Genomic DNA, 19,297 nt, shown 5'->3' on the forward strand with positions numbered 1-19,297 from the left:
TGAGCTGCAATGTTCTGAAAAGGTGGTGGAAGCTGATTCAATTGTGGATTAGTGGACTATCTGAAGTTCATGACTGGATCCTTAAGTTAAAAAATAGTCACATAATTATAACATGTACTGATAGATAAACAGATAAACAGATAAGTTAAATAATCACATAATTATAACATGTACTGATAGATAAACAGATTCAAAACAGTGAATTTATATTTAAAGCAACAGTTGGACATATCTCTACCAGTATTCTGGGCCATTAGAATGACAGTGTCAATAATTCTTTTCTCTATACGTGCTCTGAATAACACTCAGAGGTGACGCTGGCTACAGTTTCCGTTGAATTTGTTTGCTTCTCTCTGCCATGGACCTCAAAATCATAATGCCAAAAGTCCACTGCAAATGTCACTTCATACAAGAGCAAACATGTTATTAAAGTCCATTGAACTCTTGCTCCATGCAAATAGCTATGCTGAGCTAGCAGAAGAAAGTCTGTACAAAACTTGGTTAAGGAACTCAGCAAATCATTTTCAAGCATTTTTTTACATTTTGCATAATTATTTCACATATCAGCAATCATCTTATTTAACATAGACCAAAGAACAGTATAGTACAGTACAGGCCCTTCGGCCCACAATGTTGTGCTGACCCTTTAACCTACTCTAAAATCAATCTAACCTTTCCTTCCCACATAACCTTCCATTTTTCTATCATCCATATACTTAACTAAAAGTCTGTTATTAAATGGCAGAACAGAATTGAAGGACTGAATCAGCTATTCCTGCTCTTCATTCATATATCTGTGCTGATATAATTCAAATTAAACATAATTGATATATGTTAACTTCATTGTGATCACTAAATGAAGGAACATCATGCAGGATTCACATCCAACTAATACCAAATTAAAAATAATGTTATATACAAAAACTCACAGGCGAACATGTTAGAAATATGTCCTAATAGAAACCCAAAGGATCCCTGAATTTGGAAGAAAGTAAAAGAAAAAAAAAGTTTTAAGATTTGAAATAAATGCTGGAAATATTTAGCTGATCAGCCAGTGTAGGAAAGGAAGGGCTGCTGAAACTAATTACAGAATTCCAAAGAGTCAAACATTGAACCATTCTCTTCTGACTGAAAGTAGATGGCCATGATCCAATTTCAAAAACTGACCCAGAAAAGTAATAAGCTAAAGAAAGAAGCTGCACTAAATCTCTGGGTACTCAATATTTTGATGATTCTAGCTCACTGTTTCAAAGCTAGCTCAATGCACGTACAGGGAAAAGATACACGTGATGAACCCCAAGGTGATTACCACTGAGAGGATAACACGGAGGATTCCAAGTTTTCGCCCTTGATTATTTATATTCCCTTGGAAAGTCAGAACTGCTTGAATCCAACAGGCTGCTGTTCCAAAGCCAATGGCGGTGACTGCACCAACGTTATGTATTATTCTCTCATTAGACAGCTGGGAACATGAAAAATCAGGTTATTATTGAAACTTAATACTTTTATTTCAGCATTTTAGAAGTTATTACAGTGCACTGGATCTTAACAATATCCATGTTAAGAATCAGAGAGTCATAAAGCTATACAGCATGCGTACAGGCCCTTCGATCCAATGAATCCATGCCAACAACAGTGCCCACTAAGCTAGTCCTGATTTCCTACATTGGCCCATGTCTTTCTAAGCCCTACCCCTGCATGTACCTATCCATGTGCTTCATAAATGTTACTATTATATCCACCTCAACCATTTCCTCTGGCAGCTTATTCCACATACACACCACCCCTTGTGTGAAAACTTTGCCCCTCAGGTCCCTTTTAAATCTTAGCCCTCTCACCCTAAGTCAATGCTTCTCTGTTTTAGACTCCCCCACCCTAGGGAAGAGATATTACCATCCACCTTATCTAAGCCACTCATGATTTTATTACACCTCCTTAAGATCACACCTCATTCTCCTATGTTTCAGAGAGTAGATCTAGCTTGGTCAATCTCTCCCTATAGCTCAACACTCTACACTTGGAAACATCCTCGTAAATATTTTCTGTACTCTTACCATTTTAATCACGCCTTTCCAGTAACAGAGTGACCAATACTGCACACAATACTCCAAGTGTGCCTCACCAGTGAATCACACAAATGCAACATGGAGTCCTAGCTCCTATATTCAGTGCCATGACTGATGAAGGCCAGCATACTAAAAACCTTTTAGATCACCCGATCTCCCTCTGATGCTGCTTTCAACAGACTATGCACTTGTATTCCTAGGACCCCCTGTTCTATAACATTCCCTTGTGCCACCCTTCCAGAAATAAAGGAGGAAGTATTAGCAGCCTTACAGCATGCTAAGGTGGATAAATCCCCAGGGCCTGACAAAGTGCCTCCACAATTTCTTATCTAGCTTCTCACAAAGTCCAAGGTGCACTTGATCAGGCCAAGGAATTTATCCACCTTAGCATGCTGTAAGGCTGCAAATACCTCCTCCCTGGTATAACGAATATCCTGCAAATTATCTCCACTTGTTTCCCTCATCTCTTGAACAGCCATTATTTTCTCTTCAGTAAACCCCAAGGAGAAATACTCATTACAATTGCCACCCATCTCCTGCAGCTCAAGACATAGGTGGTCCTAGTCCCTCCCTAGCCACCCTTTAACTCATAATATAACTATAGAATCCCTTGGAATTTTTCTTAAACTTCCCTGCCAGATCCAGGTCATAATGTCTCATTGCCTTCCTGATTTCCCTCTGAAGAATATTCTTAATCTTTTTATAGTCATCAAGGGATTTGCTCATCCCTGACCTCCTAAACTCAACACATACATCATAAACGGGAGGAGGAGATGGCGGCGCGACACAGCTCACAGCAGCCACTCCGGTGGTGATGTCTGTTATCTGTCAAGTAGAGTGCCGTGCACAATCCTGATTTGATGGAGACAGACGTGAGAGCACGGAGGAACACCTGGTGAAACTTCTGAAATGCCTGCTTCACTGCTGCTGCTACTGTGTGATCCAGAATCTCCGGAGGGGAAGGCCCCGAGTCCTCAGCTTTGCTTGTTGCTCGGCGGCCGGGGCAGGGTCGAAGCACTCGGCAGAGGATGGTGCTCGGTGCTCGGTGTCAGAGGGCTGGTCGGAGGCTCGAAGTTTTCGGATGGACTCAGACTCCGCTGCAGTCGGGTGCTTCCAATGGTGCTGCATTGGCAAGTTTGTGGCGCTGGAGGTTTATGGCAGGGAGAGTTTCACTCTTCTACCATCTGCATGAGATGATGGGGCTATCGGGACTCTGAGACTTTTTTTTTTACCGTGCCCATGGTCTGCTCTTTATCAAATTATGGTATTGCTTTGCACTGTTGTAACTATATGTCATAATCATGTGGTTTTGTCAGTTTTAGTCTTGGTTTGTCCTGTGTTTCTTGTGATATCATTCTGGAGGAACATTGTATCATTTTTTAAGGCATTGATTTCTAAATGACAATAAATGAGGACTGAGTGTCCTCATAATCTAAACTAAACCATCATATTCAATGTATGATAATAAATCATCTTTAAACAAAAGCTGTTGTTCTGGATTAGCCAAATTAGAAAGAATGATTTTCCTCATTTGCATCAATTATGTTAGTCGATAAAATAGAAAACTGTTCAATTTCATAAGTACAAAAGTTCATTCAATTTCAAAGTATACAACTCTGAAATTCTTCTTCTTCTTAGCCATGAAACCAAGAAAGATAAGAAAGTTTCAGGGCAAAAGTTACAGCTACGTATATCATTTAGAATCAATTTTTAAAAAATATTGGGGCAGACTGTTCTTTCTTTTACCTTATGTTTCTCTATGCAACAGCTAGTTGGCTGTCTCTCAATTATCAGTTTATCCCAACTTTTGCACCTGTGTGTTGAAAATTGAAGTTGGCAATGAGCTGGTGGGAAGGTGCAAGTACCTTGTCTTCCTATTCTTTTCTCTTACTGAGGCCAGTGGCAGTGTGTATACATGTTAAGGAGAGGTATCAGATATGTTTTGCTTCTGGTCCATCACTTTAATCCAGGGATGGCTAATGTATGTAGTGCAACCCTATTCAACTGAATGGGTCACTGAGCTAAATAAATGTTTTATTACCTTTTGTTTTTGATATTTTAATTAATTTCTAACATATTTAGCTATTTTAATTTATATTTTTTATATTTAAGTTTCTTAAAATTACTTACATCCATTGAACAGTTTTTATATGTTTCACTAAGAGAAGTTTAAACCCTCAAAGGCTTTTGATATCAGTGCCAAAAGACCGCTTAGTGTTTTCAAGGGTAGGGTCTCAAAATCCAACAACTCGAAATATTTTGCCTCCTACACCAAATGGACCCCTTTCAAGTCCCTTAAAAACTTGAGGTTTTTAAGTTTGATCTGCCCTCTGTGATATGTCAGGCATTGAGGGGGGAGGAGAAGACGCGGCACGATGCAGTGCGCGCGGCCGCCTCCGAATGATATCGTATTTGTGAACTAGGATGCCATGCACAATCCTGATTTGATGGAGACAGCCGTGAGAAGCACAGAGGAACATCTGGAGAAACTTCTGAAATGCCCGCTTCGCTGCCGCTGCTACTGTGCGATCCAGAATCTCCGGAGGGGAAGGCCCCAAATCCTCGGCTTTGCCTATTGCCGGGCCCGGGGTCGAAGCACTTGGCAGAGATGGTGCTCGGTGCTCGGTGCTCGGTGTTGGAGAACTGGTCGGAGGCTCGAAGTTTTCGGACGGACTCGGAGTCGGACTGTGGTCGGGTACTTCCAGGGTGCTGCATCAGCAAGTTTGCGGCACTGGAAGCTCATGACAGGAAGAGTTTTTCTTCCTTTTACCATCTGTGTGAGTTGATGGGACTTTCGAGAGACTTTGAGACTTTCTTTTACTGTGCCCATGGTTTGCTCTTTATCAAATTATGGTATTGCTTTGCACTGTTGTAACTATATGTTAAAATTATGTGGTTTTGTCAGTTTTTTTAGTCTTGGTTTGTCTTATGTTTCTGTGATATCATTCTGGAGGAACAAATTGTATCGTTTCTTAACGCATGCATTACTAAATGACAATAAAAGAGGACTGCATGTCCTCATAATCTAATCTAATCTAATCTAATTGTGGTGGCAAATTTGGGTGGCTGACCAGTTTTGAGATAACCTAGTCAATCAAATTTTCTTTTATTCATGATTACTTTATATGCCCAGTTACTGATATTTAAGATTTTAAGATTAAAGAGCATAGCCAATAATTTTATCACTAGCATGCAAATTTGATCAATGAGACACAAAATGTCTGTCAAACACATCAACCTCAGGCAGAGGGTGACACTTCGAGGATCCATTAATACGATAATGAAGGATGAATCTGAGGAATCTGTATGCTGTATTTTGATGTTGCCGCGGGAAATCAGATGGATTAGCTACAATGGGAAGAATAGTTTTCCTTGCCTATATCCACCATGTGAGTCAATGAAATAGAAATGAGAGAGAAATGTCTTTGAAGATCATCCATTCCAGGTAAATGCAATGAAAATCTAAGGGCAATAGGGTGAAATTTTCACAGGATATCCCGATCTCTAGCAAAACATCAGCTGGAGGACTGCATCAGTTACCGTTTCTTCCCAATTTTCGCAAATCTCCTGCCAAAGTTATGACAACACCAAAAACATCTGAGAAAAATTCCATATGTGACACTAAGCCCCTATCCTAAAATATACAGTATATATCCTTTTTTTGTGAGGCGTATGAATCTGTCCCTCAGTCTTGTAAATTGTTCTCAAATCTAGCTGGCATGTCTACCAGTGCATCTCTCCACTGGTCATCTCAAGAAGACCACATTGGTGTTTACACTGCATTTCCTCAAAGTTACAATAAACTTCTAAGTTTTACCCACCCTTTAGTAATTGCTGAGATTACATTGAACTTTGTATTCCCTGAGCCAGGATGTCTGCTTCACTATAACAGAGCTGATGTACAGAGCAAGTTGATGAATACGGAAGTTTACCTGAAAATTCGCTATTATTGTCATTCCAAAAGATGATAGAGAAAGTGATATCAGCCCAAAGATATTGAGCCATGGTTTCATCACTTTTGCTTTAAGCTGTGAATAACGGAGGACAGCAACAGCAGTCACTATTAGGGAGAGGTCAGGGAGGTGATAGCAGAGTGGGGGGTGGGTAGATAAACAGATATGATGGATCAGTCTCTGCCACATTGACCAATACGAACTCATAATCACTATGTTCACTATCTATTAACTGTGTGGTAGCAAGTTATCCTGAATTTCTAAAGCATTTTGAAGAGAAAGGGTCCCCATGTATTAACTGCTGCTTTAAATTAGTATTGTAAGCATTTCTAAGGAAACTTTACACAGCTACTGATTATTAGCTAAAGTGGACAAAGATGGAAGTTCTAAGCAGCAAGGTAATGAGGATCCCAACGCACTTGGGGAATAAAGTGGCTAGCTCCGTGTCTCCTAAATCTGCATGAAAATTACGAGACCCATAATAATAGCTTTGAAGGTCAAAATCTTCTTAGTCTACAATAACAAGCAAATTGATTTGAAAATGCATATGTTGCAAATTGCAAATAAAAACATAAGATGCAAGAAACATTTGGCAAATCAGTCCTGTATCTGTGGAGAGAACAGAGCAATTAATATCACAGAGTTAACAACAGGTCTAAAGCTAAAATCTTAACTCTCTTCTCCCCATAGGAGGTGAATGGATTGCTAAACTTTTCGAAGTTTTCTGCTTTATTTTCTTATTTGTCTGCCTTCCAAAGTAATAAATCTATAGTCAAATTAATTTTCATGGACAGAACTATCAAGGTCTGGCAGCACCAGGAGGAAAAATTAAAGGCAGCCAATGATTCTTCTCTTCTGAAATTGCTTTATTGCCACAGTATATCCCATGCTCTTTTTATTGGTGAAGTCCAAATATTAATTCTTAAATCTATTTCTAACAACAAATCCATTGCTGTTTGTGAAACCTTGCTGTGATCAAAATGGTAATTCTCACTGCTTGCTGCTCATAACTTAAATCACATTAAGGCACTTCAAAGAATGACCATGAAGAACTTTACAATATGCTTATGCACAGGTGCACTAAATGCAACTTGTGATATGTATCTTTCTTTATTTCCCCAGAAGCACAAGAAGACCCACACAAAACTGGCAGAAAGATTATCCTCTTGGCCCACTAGCAGGAAGATTTCTCCTGAACACTACCCCACTATTTTGCTCACTTTTTGCTCCATTGAACTAGTTTTATATATTCTTATGGTAACAGTAGTTTTTAATGTATTGCTCTGTACTACTGCTGCAAAACTACAAATTTCACAACATGTCAGTGTTAACAAACCCGCTTCTGACTGTGCTCCATTGTAGTCAAACTGTTTGATTTTAGATTGTGAATTCTAGCTGCAATACAATCCATATAGATAGTCTCTGACACTGCTGTCAACCTATATATACACCAACTGAACTACATTCAGAAAACTATCTTATAATCAGAACCAAAAAAAAAGGAAACATTCAGTAAGCCAGGGTAGATCTGTGTAGGTTGAAAGAATTATTGTGCCAGCTCAGAGGGTTATCCTCATGAAATATTAATTCTACTTTATTTTTCATAAATATGGTGGCTTGAAACATATTTTCAACATTTTGTCTTTATTTCACAATTCCAGCATCCACTGGATGACTGTAAGAAGATTATGCAGACATATTAGAGGTAAACATAAATTGTTAACTTTTGATTTTTTTTTCAATGGCTTAGTTCGGAAACTCAAACAGAATTCTCATTGCCTTACTGCTTATAACTTCAGTCTGAGTCTGCCACAGCCATTTAAAACACTCATTATCACTAGCTAAAAAAGTACAAAGCACACTAATGCAGCTAAATGGTAATAAATCTAATGGACCTAATTCTCTACCTACTGAGGTTTTAATAGAAATGATAAATGTAAGAGACGTATACTGACTTCAATTTTCCCTAAGGCCCAAAATTCTGGATGGGTCCCAGCAATTTGAAATACCCAAATATAACAGTATTATGGAGGGAGGCAAAAAGTAGGAAACCAGAGTAGTTAACCTAGCATTCTGTCATCAGAAAAATGCAGGAATTCATTATCAGAACCTTAATACTAAGTGGAGTCAACATTGCCTCATGAAAGGAAAAATCATGTTTGATAAATTTTATTAGAGTTGTTTGAGGTTTAATTGAACAGGGTGAATAAAGAGAAACAAATAGATACAGCACTAGTGAGGAAATGTAGAAGGTAACTGAAGGCTGGCTGGTTCAATGAGTGAACAAGGATTGTGGATGAGTGCTGGGTTTAAATAGTCTACAAGTGCCATGTCAGAAACGTGTGGCAGGTGACTCCTGTTAGATGGGTGGAGACTGGGAGCGTTTGCCTGTGCAGATTTGACAAGAACACGTCCCTTCTACGGCCAGCACCCGATAACCCAGGATGATCCAGAAGGGCCCAGTGGAATTCCTCAATGAGCAATGGATCCAAAATGAAACTGGAGAGAATCCAAGACCTCCCCTCCAGGCCATACCCTTCCCAGACAACCAGGTACTGCAGACTCCATCCATGATAACCTTAATCAATGAACTGGCAAACTATGTACTCTAGACCATCCCAGGTTCAGGTGAATTGGCTTGAGGCAGGACACGTGTAAGGTAGGGGCAGCTGGAGAAAATAAGTGACCGGATTGCTATCATGGGTAATCTTGAAGGGCAAATGAACTGGGGCAAGAACTTACAGGAGTTGGTGCACAAATGCAGATCTCAGGTGGACAACACGACACAGTCCACAGCCTGGAGTAGCCTGGCTGGGTGCCACCAGTGAGGGCTCTACAACCTGAAATGGTTCTGGGAATGGAACTAAGTGACTGGAGGGTCGTTCCATAAGGTGTTTGTTAATTTGGAGAGTCAGAGTGATGAGGCTTTCAAGGTCAGTGGACATCTCCTGGATATTCAGCTCAAAGGCCCGTTTGATGGCAAGTAGCTCTGTCTCCTACTCCATAATGCTATAGTGTAGAGTTAAGCTTACATGAGAAGGCGGCACAGGATTGTGTCTTCACATCTCGTCCTCGCTGGGAGAGGATGGTTGTGGCCCCCAGGTCAGATAAGTCAATCTCTACCACAAAAGGTCTGGAAGGGATCGGATGCTGGAGAATGGGACTGGTGGTGAAGCATCTCTTGGGCTGCTCAAAAGCATGGTTTGTGGCAGCAGACCAGGTTATCCATGAATTAGGTGACTTGGTGAGGGAGGTATGAGGAGCATCAATTTGGCTATAGTATCTGAAGAAACAGCGGTGCCCAACAAGTGCTCCAGCTGTTTGAGGGTGTGCGGTCGGGGCCGTTCAATGACAACACACACTTTCTCTGGGCCCATGATTATGCCATGGGCGAAAGGACATAACCCAATGCGCAAGTGGCATTTCTGCAGTATAACTGATTTCTGAGGAAACACTGAAAGACTGAATGGACGTGACAAACGTGGTCTTGGAGATCCTTGGAGAAGTTGAGGACGTCATCAAGGTAGACAAACATATACCTGTGTAGCATGACTCAGAGGATCTCATTAATGAAGGCCTGGAAAACTGCTGGAATGTTTGGAAAGTCCAAAAAGCATCACCAAGAAGTCGTGGTGGTCAGTCAGTGTTATGAATGACACTTTCCACTCATCCCCGACGGCTGCGGATCAGATTGTATCCGTAGATCCAGTTTGGTGAAGAACTGGGGCCCCGTGGAGTGTTTCCAATGCATTACCCATCAACAGAAGACGGCAGCAGTTCTCAATGGTCATCTTGTTGAGACTAGGGTAGTCATGCAGGGATGAAAACACCTATCTTTCTTTTTGACAATGAAGAACCATGCACCAGCTGGAGACTGGGATGATCAACTGAAGCCATAAGTAAACACAAAATAATCTGCAGATGCTGTAAAAGATCAAAGCAACACTTTCAGTACGCTGGATGAACTCAGCAGGTCGGACAGCATCAGTCAAAAACGATGAGTCGACGTTTCGGGCCGGAACCCTTCATCAGGACTGAAGAATGAAAGATGGGGAAGGATTTGAAGAATGCTTGTAGCTTCAGTTGAAAGACCAGTAATTTGAAAGACAAAGGGGTCGGCGAGGGGAAGCATTGACGTCATAGCCCTGAAAACAATGGGTAGTAGAAGAAGAAGGCAGAACCATGAGGGAGCTGGGGGAGGGGGTAGAGTGAAATAGGGATTGAGGAAGGGAGGGGGAGGGAATTACTGGAAGTTGGAGAATTCTATGTTCATACCAAGGGGCTGGAGACTACCTAGACGGTATATGAGGTGTTGCTCCTCCAACCTGACTTTAGCCTCATCATGGCAGTAGAGGAGGCCATGTACGGACATATCCAAATGGGAATGGGAAGCAGAGTTGAAGTGAGTGGCTACCGGGGGATCCTGTCTGTTGTGGCGGACAGAGTGGAGGTGCTCGACGAAGCGGTCCCCCAATCTGCGTCGGGTTTCACCGATGTAGAGGAGGCTGCACCAGGAGCACCGGATGCAATAGATGACCCCAACAGACTCACAAGTGAAGTGTTGTCTCACCTGGAAGGACTGTTTGGGGCCCTGAATGGTTGCAAGAGATGAGGTGTAGGGACAGGTGCAGCACTTACGCTTACAGGGATAAGTGCCAGGTGGGAGATCTGTGGGGATGGACATGTGGATAAGGGAGTTGCGGAGGAACCGATCCCTGTGGAAAGCGGAGAGGGGTGGAGAGGGAAAGATGTGCTTAGTGGTGGGGTCCTGTTGAAGGTGGCAGAAGTTGCGGAGGATAATGTGCTGGATCCGGAGGCTAGTGGGGTGGTAGGTAAGGACAGGGGGAACTCTCTCACTGTTGTGGTTGCGGGAGGATGGGGTGAGGGCCGAAGTGCGGGAAATGGAGGAGATGCGGGTGAGGGCATCATTGATGACGGTAGAAGGGAAACCACGATCCTTAAAAAAAAGACGGCATTTGAGATGTCCTGGAATGGAAAGCCTCATCCTTGGAGCAGATGCAGCAGAGGCGGAGGAACTGGGAATAGGGAATGGCATTTTTGCATGTGGCGGGGTGGGAAGAGGTATAGTCAAGGTAGTTATGAGAGTCAGTGGGTTTGTAGAAGATGTCAGTGGACAGTCTGTCTCCAGAGATGGAGATCGAGACATCGAGAAAGGGGAGAGAAGTGTCCGAGATAGAGTAAGTGAATTTGAGGGCTGGGTGGAAGTTTGAGGTAAAGTCGATGAAATTGACGAGCTCAGCATGGGTGCAGGAAGAAGCACCAATGTAGTCGTCAATGTACCGAAGGAAGAGTTGGGGAGCAGTACCGGAATAGGTCTGGAGTACAGACTGTTCCACATAACCAACAAAGGGGCAGGCGTAGCTGGGTCCCATGCGAGTTCCCATAGCTACACCTTTAGTCTGAAGAAAGTGGGAAGAGCCAAAAGGGAAGTTATTAAGTGTGAGAACTAGTTCCGCCAACCGGAGGAGGGTAGTGGTGGTGGGGAACTGGTGAGGTCTATTACCCAGGAAGTAGCGGAGGGCTTTGAGGCCTTCTTGATGGGGAATGGAGGTGTATAAGGATTGGACATCCATAGCAAAAATGTAGCGGTTGGGACCGGGGAATTGGAAGTTATTGAAGAGGTGGAAGGCATGGGATGTATCCCAGATGTAGGTGGGGAGGGACTGAACTATGGGTGACAAAATGGAGTCCAGGTAGGCAGATACAAGTTCAGTGGGACAGGAGCAGGCAGAAACTATGGGTCTACCAGAACAATCAGGCTTGTGGGAGGAGGTGAAACCGAGCGGTATGGGGTGTGGGAATAATGAGTTTAGCGGCTGAGGATGGAAGGTCTCCTGAGTTGATAAGGGCGGTGATGGTGGGGAAGACAATGGTTTAATGGAAGCCATTCTGTAGCATTTTAGTGACATAATCATTCATGGATTGGCTCTCAGGAGGGGAGAGGGAGAACAGAGAACCTCAGGGAGGGGTGGTGCCTAAGAGGAGGCTGATCGTGCAGTTGTGAGGTCTGTGAGGCAACAGGGTGGCTGACTTCCATTTTACTGAAGGCGATGGCTAAGGTGTGGTACCCCAGTGGGGATTGGTAAGGTCAAGTGTTCCACTGTCTCCACAGATTTATGATGAAATTCACTGAGGTTGCAGGCAGGTTGTCTGGCATGTGGGTCCCTAGTGCAACACTGAATCAGATTGTTGTGTTTTGTAACTTAAGAACATGAAACTAATTCAAAGGAAGAGACGGGAGTCCGAAATGTGAGTCTAACTTTGTGTTTACTTTAAGCAAAGCGCGCATGTCACATGATAGTGTGATGACATATGCAGTTCATGTATTTATACATATAACCCACAATGAATTACTTAAATGAACAAGACTGCTTTATCAAATCTATTTACAAGATTACTCAAATATTACTGAAATATTAAATATACAATGCGAATGACCAGGCGCAGTGAGGGTCAAGAATGGACAGTCAGGGTAACCCAAGATGAGAGGAGTGTTGGGTGAGTCGATCAGGAGGAACTGGATGGACTCGTAGTGCTCGCTGAAGCTCATATGCACACTCTGGCCATCCCAGATCCCAAGGGAAATCTGTCAACAGCCATAATGCAGAAGGGGTGAGAGATAGAGTTGATAGAGAGTCCAAGATAAACATACGCACGCGCGCACCTGCTCCAGAAAGTTGCCTGCTGCGCCAGAATCTACCAGAGCCTCCAGTGTGTGTACAGCTTTCGGGATGTGGAGAAGAACAAAGAGAGAGAATTGGGCTGTGGAACTTGAATGACGGTCTAGGGGAGCTTGCCAGATAGAAGGCCACTCACCTCTACCACGTGGTGCCATTTTCCTGGACGCAGTGGGCATTGGATATGTGGTGATTGGTGGCTCTGTAATAAGCACACAAGTTGTTTCTCCACCGACATATGCTCTGGGGGGGGGGGGGGGGGGGGTTAAGGGAGCTCTCCCTAACTGCATGGATGATGAGGGTCCTGCAGCCTGAAATGGTTTTGGCAATGGAACTGGGGTTCTGCCTGATGATCTGAAGGGTTGTTCCATTAGGGACTTGTCAATTTGGAGAGCCAGAGTCATGAGGCCTTGAGTTCGGTGGGCATCCCCTGGGTTGACAGCTCATCTTTCAAGCACCCCGAGAGGCCATGACTGTAATGGGCCAGCAGCGGTTTTGCAATCTGCCACAAGGGTCCTGTACTCCAGGGTGTAATCCAGCATCGAGTATGAGTCTTGACGCAGGCAAAAAATCATATCTGCTGTCCCCCTTCCACTTCCCAGATGGTTGAAAACCCGGCGCATCTCAGCGATGAATTCCTCATTTTTTTGTAGATAATGATTTTATTTTACCAGTTAGGAGTAGAGCTCGCTCAGTCAAGAGAGATATGACGGAGGAAATCTTGGCTCGGTCTGTAGTATACAGAGATGGCTGAAGCTTAACATGTAAGATACACTGGGATAGGAAGTTGCAGCATTGGGTTGGGGATCTTTCAAAGCATCTGGCACTGGAATCTATTGGTTGAGAGGGAGGAGGTTGACTATCAAAGGTTGCTGTATTGAGATGAGAGTTAGAAAAGATGTTTTGTTTCTCTAAAACTTATACAAATTGGTTAAAAATTTAGATGTTGCTAATAGAGAGCAGGATCAGGAAAATAGGTTTCAGAAAGTACCAGACTTGGAGAAGGTCAGGCAGATGGTCAATGGTTTCCTGCTGCTTCTGGACCATGTGCTCATGTCGATGGACAACTTCCTTCAGGCAAGCAAACTTAGTTGGGCCAATCACTAGTTCACTCATCCTGTCAGGAAATACTGAGGAGGTTTGACCCAAACACAGAGCAGTGGAGATGAATTAGTGGTGAGCAATAACTTTAATAATAATATTCAAAATAATGACTCACAAGAGGCCACATAACAAGAGAGTACAGACACTTAACAAGGTAATTGAAGGCTGGGAGCAACTGGTGAGATTGGCTGGTTCAAAAGGTGAACAAAGATTCTGGATGAGAGCTGGGTTTAAATAGGCTGCAGGTGATATGTTGGAAACCAGTGGCAGGTGCCTCCTGTTAGCTGGGTGGAAACTGGGAAGTACCCGCCTGTGCAGGCCTAACAGTGTTTTTGGACATCCAGTAAGCTTCCATATAAAAGGGTACTGCTAAAGATGGAGTTGTATGAATCTGCTAGTATGTAAAGCAAGGTGTAATCAGTAGAATGCACAAGGCCTCAACCAGAAACAAATTTGTAGATGATACAAAGATAGGCAAGAAATAAATTGATAGGATGTCACAAAAAGCCTGCTGAACGATATAGCTAGGTTACATAAATTGGAAAAACATTGGCAAATGATGCATATTCTAGGGATATGCTCAGTATGCAGACATCCCACCTCTCCCGCATATTGATAACAGCTCCCTGACGCCCGCAAATTATATACAATATCCCGCAGATCGATTTTTTGAGAGCGAGAGGGAGCATCCTGATTGGTCTCTCTTCGTACTAAGTAGACCTATCAATTTTCTCTGTGGGCAGGCTTTACAGTCCACCTCAAAAATAATGACAGTATTGCTCGCTGCACTGTTCGCAAAGTGACTTTTCTATTGCCCATGGTGGGTTAAAATGCAAAAGACATGTTGAGGTGAGTTTAACAGGTGTCATTTGTTCATTAGCTTAGCTAACGTTATTTAAACTAGCTGGCTAGCTGCTAAGCAGCTACTCTATTGATATCCTACGTGATGAGGCCAAACTCCCTGTAGACTTGCTTAAAGTTGTAATAGAATAAAAATTGACTCCATGATAATATAATATAAGTACATATTTTAATGTCACATTTTCTGCATATACCCAACTTGGTTTACAGATTAGACAAAATCACTAAGCAAAGTATCACATACACCCTTGGAGGTCGATGGGGGCGGGGGGGGGGGCGGGAGGTGCTACCTCCCTGAGATGAGTTTTTGCAGGGTGAGCATGTATCAGACTGAGCTTTATTAAAACATGTTGGAATAAGTCTACCTAAATTAATTTCCAGTGACTTTCCCAAACCATCCTAAAGTGACACCAATTGCAAGCTGTTTAAAATATTGAAACAAATAAATTAAGTTTATCTTCAGTTTAGCAACTTTCATGAATGTAGAAAATATCTAGCACTGATCCCTGCATACCTAGAAACGCTGTCATATTCATTACTTGGCTAAAAATACAGCTTTCAGGAGGGGTATCACCTGCAATACTTAAAAAGAAAAAGGTTACTGAATTTGTAGTCAATTAGCTCATAAAGCCCAAGTGAATAAGAGGGAAGAATGCACTGGATAGAGAAAATACCAAAATACCTTAAAAAAGGAGGGTGTAAATTGCATTTCTGTTTCCTAGAAAGAAAACAGACATAATGATTTCAGAAATAATTACATCTGTAAACTGTTTTTAAACACCATTTACACTTCCCATATATATATATACTTACATTGATATTACTTAACTGACTCTCAGGAAGTAACATTATTCGATGGTAATCCCTTTTCAAAGTGACAGTCAGACAATGAACAACTTGTATGAACTTACACAAATGGTTACAGAAATGCTCACACATAGAACATTCCCCTCTTAAGGCAAACTATGATGCATTCAATATTCCATTACACCAAACTGGATAGGTCACACCAGGTCACCAAAGTGTTTAAAATGGGAATCTTTCAATACTGAAGGCATTTTAATTATTTAAACAGGTTCAGTTATTTCACTAAAATGGTGATTCACGCGGGCAGATAAATGAAGTTAAAAAACGCAACATGAGGAAATCTGCAGATGCTGGAATTTCAAGCAACACACATAAAAGTTGCTGGTGAACGCAGCAGGCCAGGCAGCATTACTACTTACTAGCTCTTCTTTCAGTTAGTCCTGACGAAGGGTCTCAGCCCAAAACATCGACTGTACCTCTTCCAATAGATGCTGCCTGGCCTGCTGTGTTCACCAGCAACTTTTAAGCGTGTTATGTGAGATAAATGAAATGCTAGGTGTGAGGGACAAGATACCACAGCACCCAACAGATGCAGCAATGTTTGGAGCTTGTCCCGTTTTTGTTCCTTGATGCCCGTGCTCTCTCTCTATTTGGCATCCATTCACCCTCCAGTTGCTGGGCACTCATGCTTCCCCCTGACTGAGGCCACTCCACTCTACCCAAAACATGGCCACTACTTTCTTCAAGTACACACCCCAGATACCCAGTGGCCCTCATCTCTCCCAGCAGCTGTGTCCAGCTCAGGCTCTCCAGGTCTCTCCCTTGGCAGAGTCTTGCTGACTATCTAGTCAACAGGTCAAGGTCTCCTAATGCTCATGTTATGGGTCCCAGTATGTGGTTTCCCTGCCAATGGAGGAGGATTTGTGTTCGAGCAATGTCAGCCATTACACTCAGTAAATACAAAGACTCTACACCTATAGGCCTCGGTCTCCCACACTGTCCATAAACCCACAGAGCTTCTATTTCCCTTTGTTCCTGAAATTCCAGCAAGATGGCAGCACGACTAGTCACAGTGGCTTCTACAGGGTCAACAAACAGTGCTACTGTTCTACTTAAATGTATGTCTAATGATCTCAAGACCCTGCTGCACATTAAGAACACAAAGTACTGTGGGTCTACACCATCAGCCAGTTGCTCGCTGCCGGAGATAATGAAGGAGCTGTGCAACGTGCTTCTGCCCGAGTCGATGGAGGCTTATAGTCAAATAGCGAGTGGCCATCATGGTTTCTTTTCTTGTGATCACAAGTCTTCCCCTTTGGGACATTATTAATCTGGTACGCCGCAAGTTGCATTCACTGATTTATTAGATGCGAGCAGGGGTAGATGGAGAAGGCCTAGTCCTTGGTCGTAGTGACAACTAGGCCTGAAGCCACAGTGTCACCTGTTTGCAGCCATCCAGAGTGACAGGACGAAGCCGTTAGGCTTCACCGGGGGTGGTGTGGCGCGGTGTCCAGAACGGAGTTGGAGCTGCCCTCCCAGGGTTTCGCTTGGCAGTAGACAAGCTCTGTTGTGGCTGACTGCAGATATTTTAGCGGCACTCAGTGGACTCGGGCCTCAAGCTGCGGGGTCACTTGCTTTTCAGCCGCCAGAGAGGCGTCCGAGCCATCGCGCTCTACTGGGAGTGGTGTGGCGACTGAAGATTTAAAATGGACTGAGAGGTCTGGACTACATACATATATATCTGTCTGGTTGTGCTTTTACTAATAGTCTACATGTGTCAGTATATGCGAGGACTGCGCCTCAAAGCCGCAGTGTCACCTAGCGGGAGTCGGGTGTCAGGCGAGGACTGGGCCTCAAAGCCGCGGTGTCACCTAGCGGGAGTCGGCTGTCAAGCGAGGACTGAACCTCAAAGCCGCGGATTTACCTAGCGGGAGTCAGGTGTCGGCCGAGGACTGCGCCTCAAAGCTGCGGATTTACCTAGCGGGAGTTGGGTGTCAGGTGAGGACTGCGTCTCAAAGCCATGGTGTCACCTAGTGGACGTTGTGGTGGGTCAACAGACAATATTGGTGGGCTGGGGGAGGGGTCTGGACTGTATATATGCATAATCTGCATCATTGTATCTTACTGATATTCTGTATGGGTTTGTTGATTTGTAGGTACGAGTACTGCGCCTCAAAGCCGTGGTGTCACAGGGGTTGGGGAGTGGTGGGGGGGGGGAGCTGGGGACAGTGTGGGAGGTAGGGAGCACAGAGGATACCAACTATAAACAATTACAAGAGAAACTCAAGTCAGACCAAGCTGGTTAAACAAGGTTTATTCCTTTAAGGTTATTTTTTCTGTATGTTGACAAATGAAACAAGTTACCCCTCATAGATAATGTATTTTTCAGTGCTATTTTTCCAGCTGGTCTCCAATAATGCAACTTGCAAAGTATAATTCTACCTTCAAGTAGGCATATTTATTGCTAAACTTCAGGAAAATCAGAAAAGGTACTTGCCTTTCCAGTAAATCAAGGCTACATATCTTTTTGTTTCTATATGCAAGTACGTACCTGTTGAAAATAGAAACTATTTTATGAATATCCAAAACATACCACAAATATACAATTCAACACACACCACAGTAGTAGCTAACCAGGAGATCACTTAACATTTTGGTAAATAGTGATAAAGCAAATTAAATGAGCTCTTACACTCTGTGATCTGCATCAAACCTGGCTCTGGCTGAATGACTCGAAGCTGCCTCTCTATAAACCACAAAGAACCATGAATCAAAACTGAGCATCTGGTACGTAACTTATGGGAGAATCTCCAACATAATGAAGGATACTGGAGAAGATTTGATAAGAGCCCATGGTATGACAGGAAATATACTAGCAAAGATAGAAGATTAGTTGACTGGCAGGAGGCGAAGAGCGGAGTAAAGACACTGAGACTGCAACAGTTGAGGGACAGTGTGGGAGACGGGGAACACGGAGGATATCCACTATAAACAATTGCAAGAGAAACTCAAGCCAGAGTATGATGGTTAAGGATTTGTTCCCTGTACATTGACAAATGAAACAAGTCACCCCTCATGGATAATTCAGGTTGGTTGCTGGTGACTAGCGGTGTTGGGACTGCTTCTTTTTATGTCAATGATTTGGATGACAGAGTTCAGTGGCTTTGTGACCAGGATGGCGAACAATACAAAGGTAGGTGGAAGGGCAGGTAGCGTTGAGGATGCAAGGAGTCTGCAGGACTTAGACAGATTAGGATAATGAGCAAAGAAGTGGTAGATGAAATACAGTGTATGGAAGTGTATGAACGTACATTTTGGTAGAAGGAATTAGGCGTAGACTATTATCTAAATGGGGAACAAGTTCAGAAATCAGAGGTGCAAAGGGATTTAGTAGTCCTTTTGCAGGATTCCTAAAGGTTATCTTGCAGGATAAGTCACTGGTAAAGAAGGAAAATGCAATGTTAGCATTCATTTTGAGAGGACAGAATATAAATGCAAGGATGTAATGCTGAGGCATTATAAGGCATTGGTCAGACCATGGTTCCTTATGGTTGTCATAGCGGGGTGGGGCGGGGGGTGGAGAGCTTAGTGGGGATAAGCTTCCACTGCCTATTAAATGATCTTAATGGTGTGCATCTCAAATAGCCTCTGACAGCCAAGTCCAGCGCCTGGTCTTTAAATGTGGCTTAGCTACTAAGCCTGGTGGAACCATTTCCACTGACAGGAAAAGGCACAAAAGCGGGTTACTGACCCCTTAAAACCAGTCACTTTGGACAGCTAGGGCTCATCAGCCATGGCTGGCAGCTTA

General features: G+C 43.2%; 1 protein-coding gene across 1 annotated transcript; it reads right to left on the reverse strand.

Annotated features, from left to right (window-relative positions):
- Nucleotides 1-283: 283 nt before the first annotated feature.
- tmem150c (transmembrane protein 150C) lies at nucleotides 284-17,155 on the reverse strand. The gene is made up of 6 exons (XM_072254400.1): nucleotides 17,121-17,155; nucleotides 15,365-15,400; nucleotides 15,197-15,264; nucleotides 5,999-6,126; nucleotides 1,285-1,462; nucleotides 284-486 (listed from the first exon to the last, which is right to left on the reverse strand). Exons 1-6 carry the CDS (start codon nucleotides 17,153-17,155, stop codon nucleotides 284-286), a joined length of 648 nt encoding a protein of 215 aa, XP_072110501.1.
- Nucleotides 17,156-19,297: the final 2,142 nt, after the last annotated feature.

This window comes from Mobula birostris, chromosome 3, assembly GCF_030028105.1.
Source record: "Mobula birostris isolate sMobBir1 chromosome 3, sMobBir1.hap1, whole genome shotgun sequence".
NCBI lineage: Eukaryota > Metazoa > Chordata > Chondrichthyes > Myliobatiformes > Myliobatidae > Mobula > Mobula birostris.

Bases quoted from the DNA above. Each gene is read 5' to 3' on its own strand.
- tmem150c (XM_072254400.1), bottom strand. From the start codon at position 17,155: ATGGCTCGGACGCCTCTCTGGCGGCTGAAAAGCAA. The intron at 15,401-17,120 runs GTGACCCCGCAG...TTTTCTTTCTAG, and splicing joins CTCTGGCGGCTGAAAAGCAA to GAAACAGAAATGCAATTTAC. The intron at 15,265-15,364 runs GTATTTTGGTAT...TTTCTTTTTAAG, and splicing joins TTACACCCTCCTTTTTTAAG to TATTGCAGGTGATACCCCTC.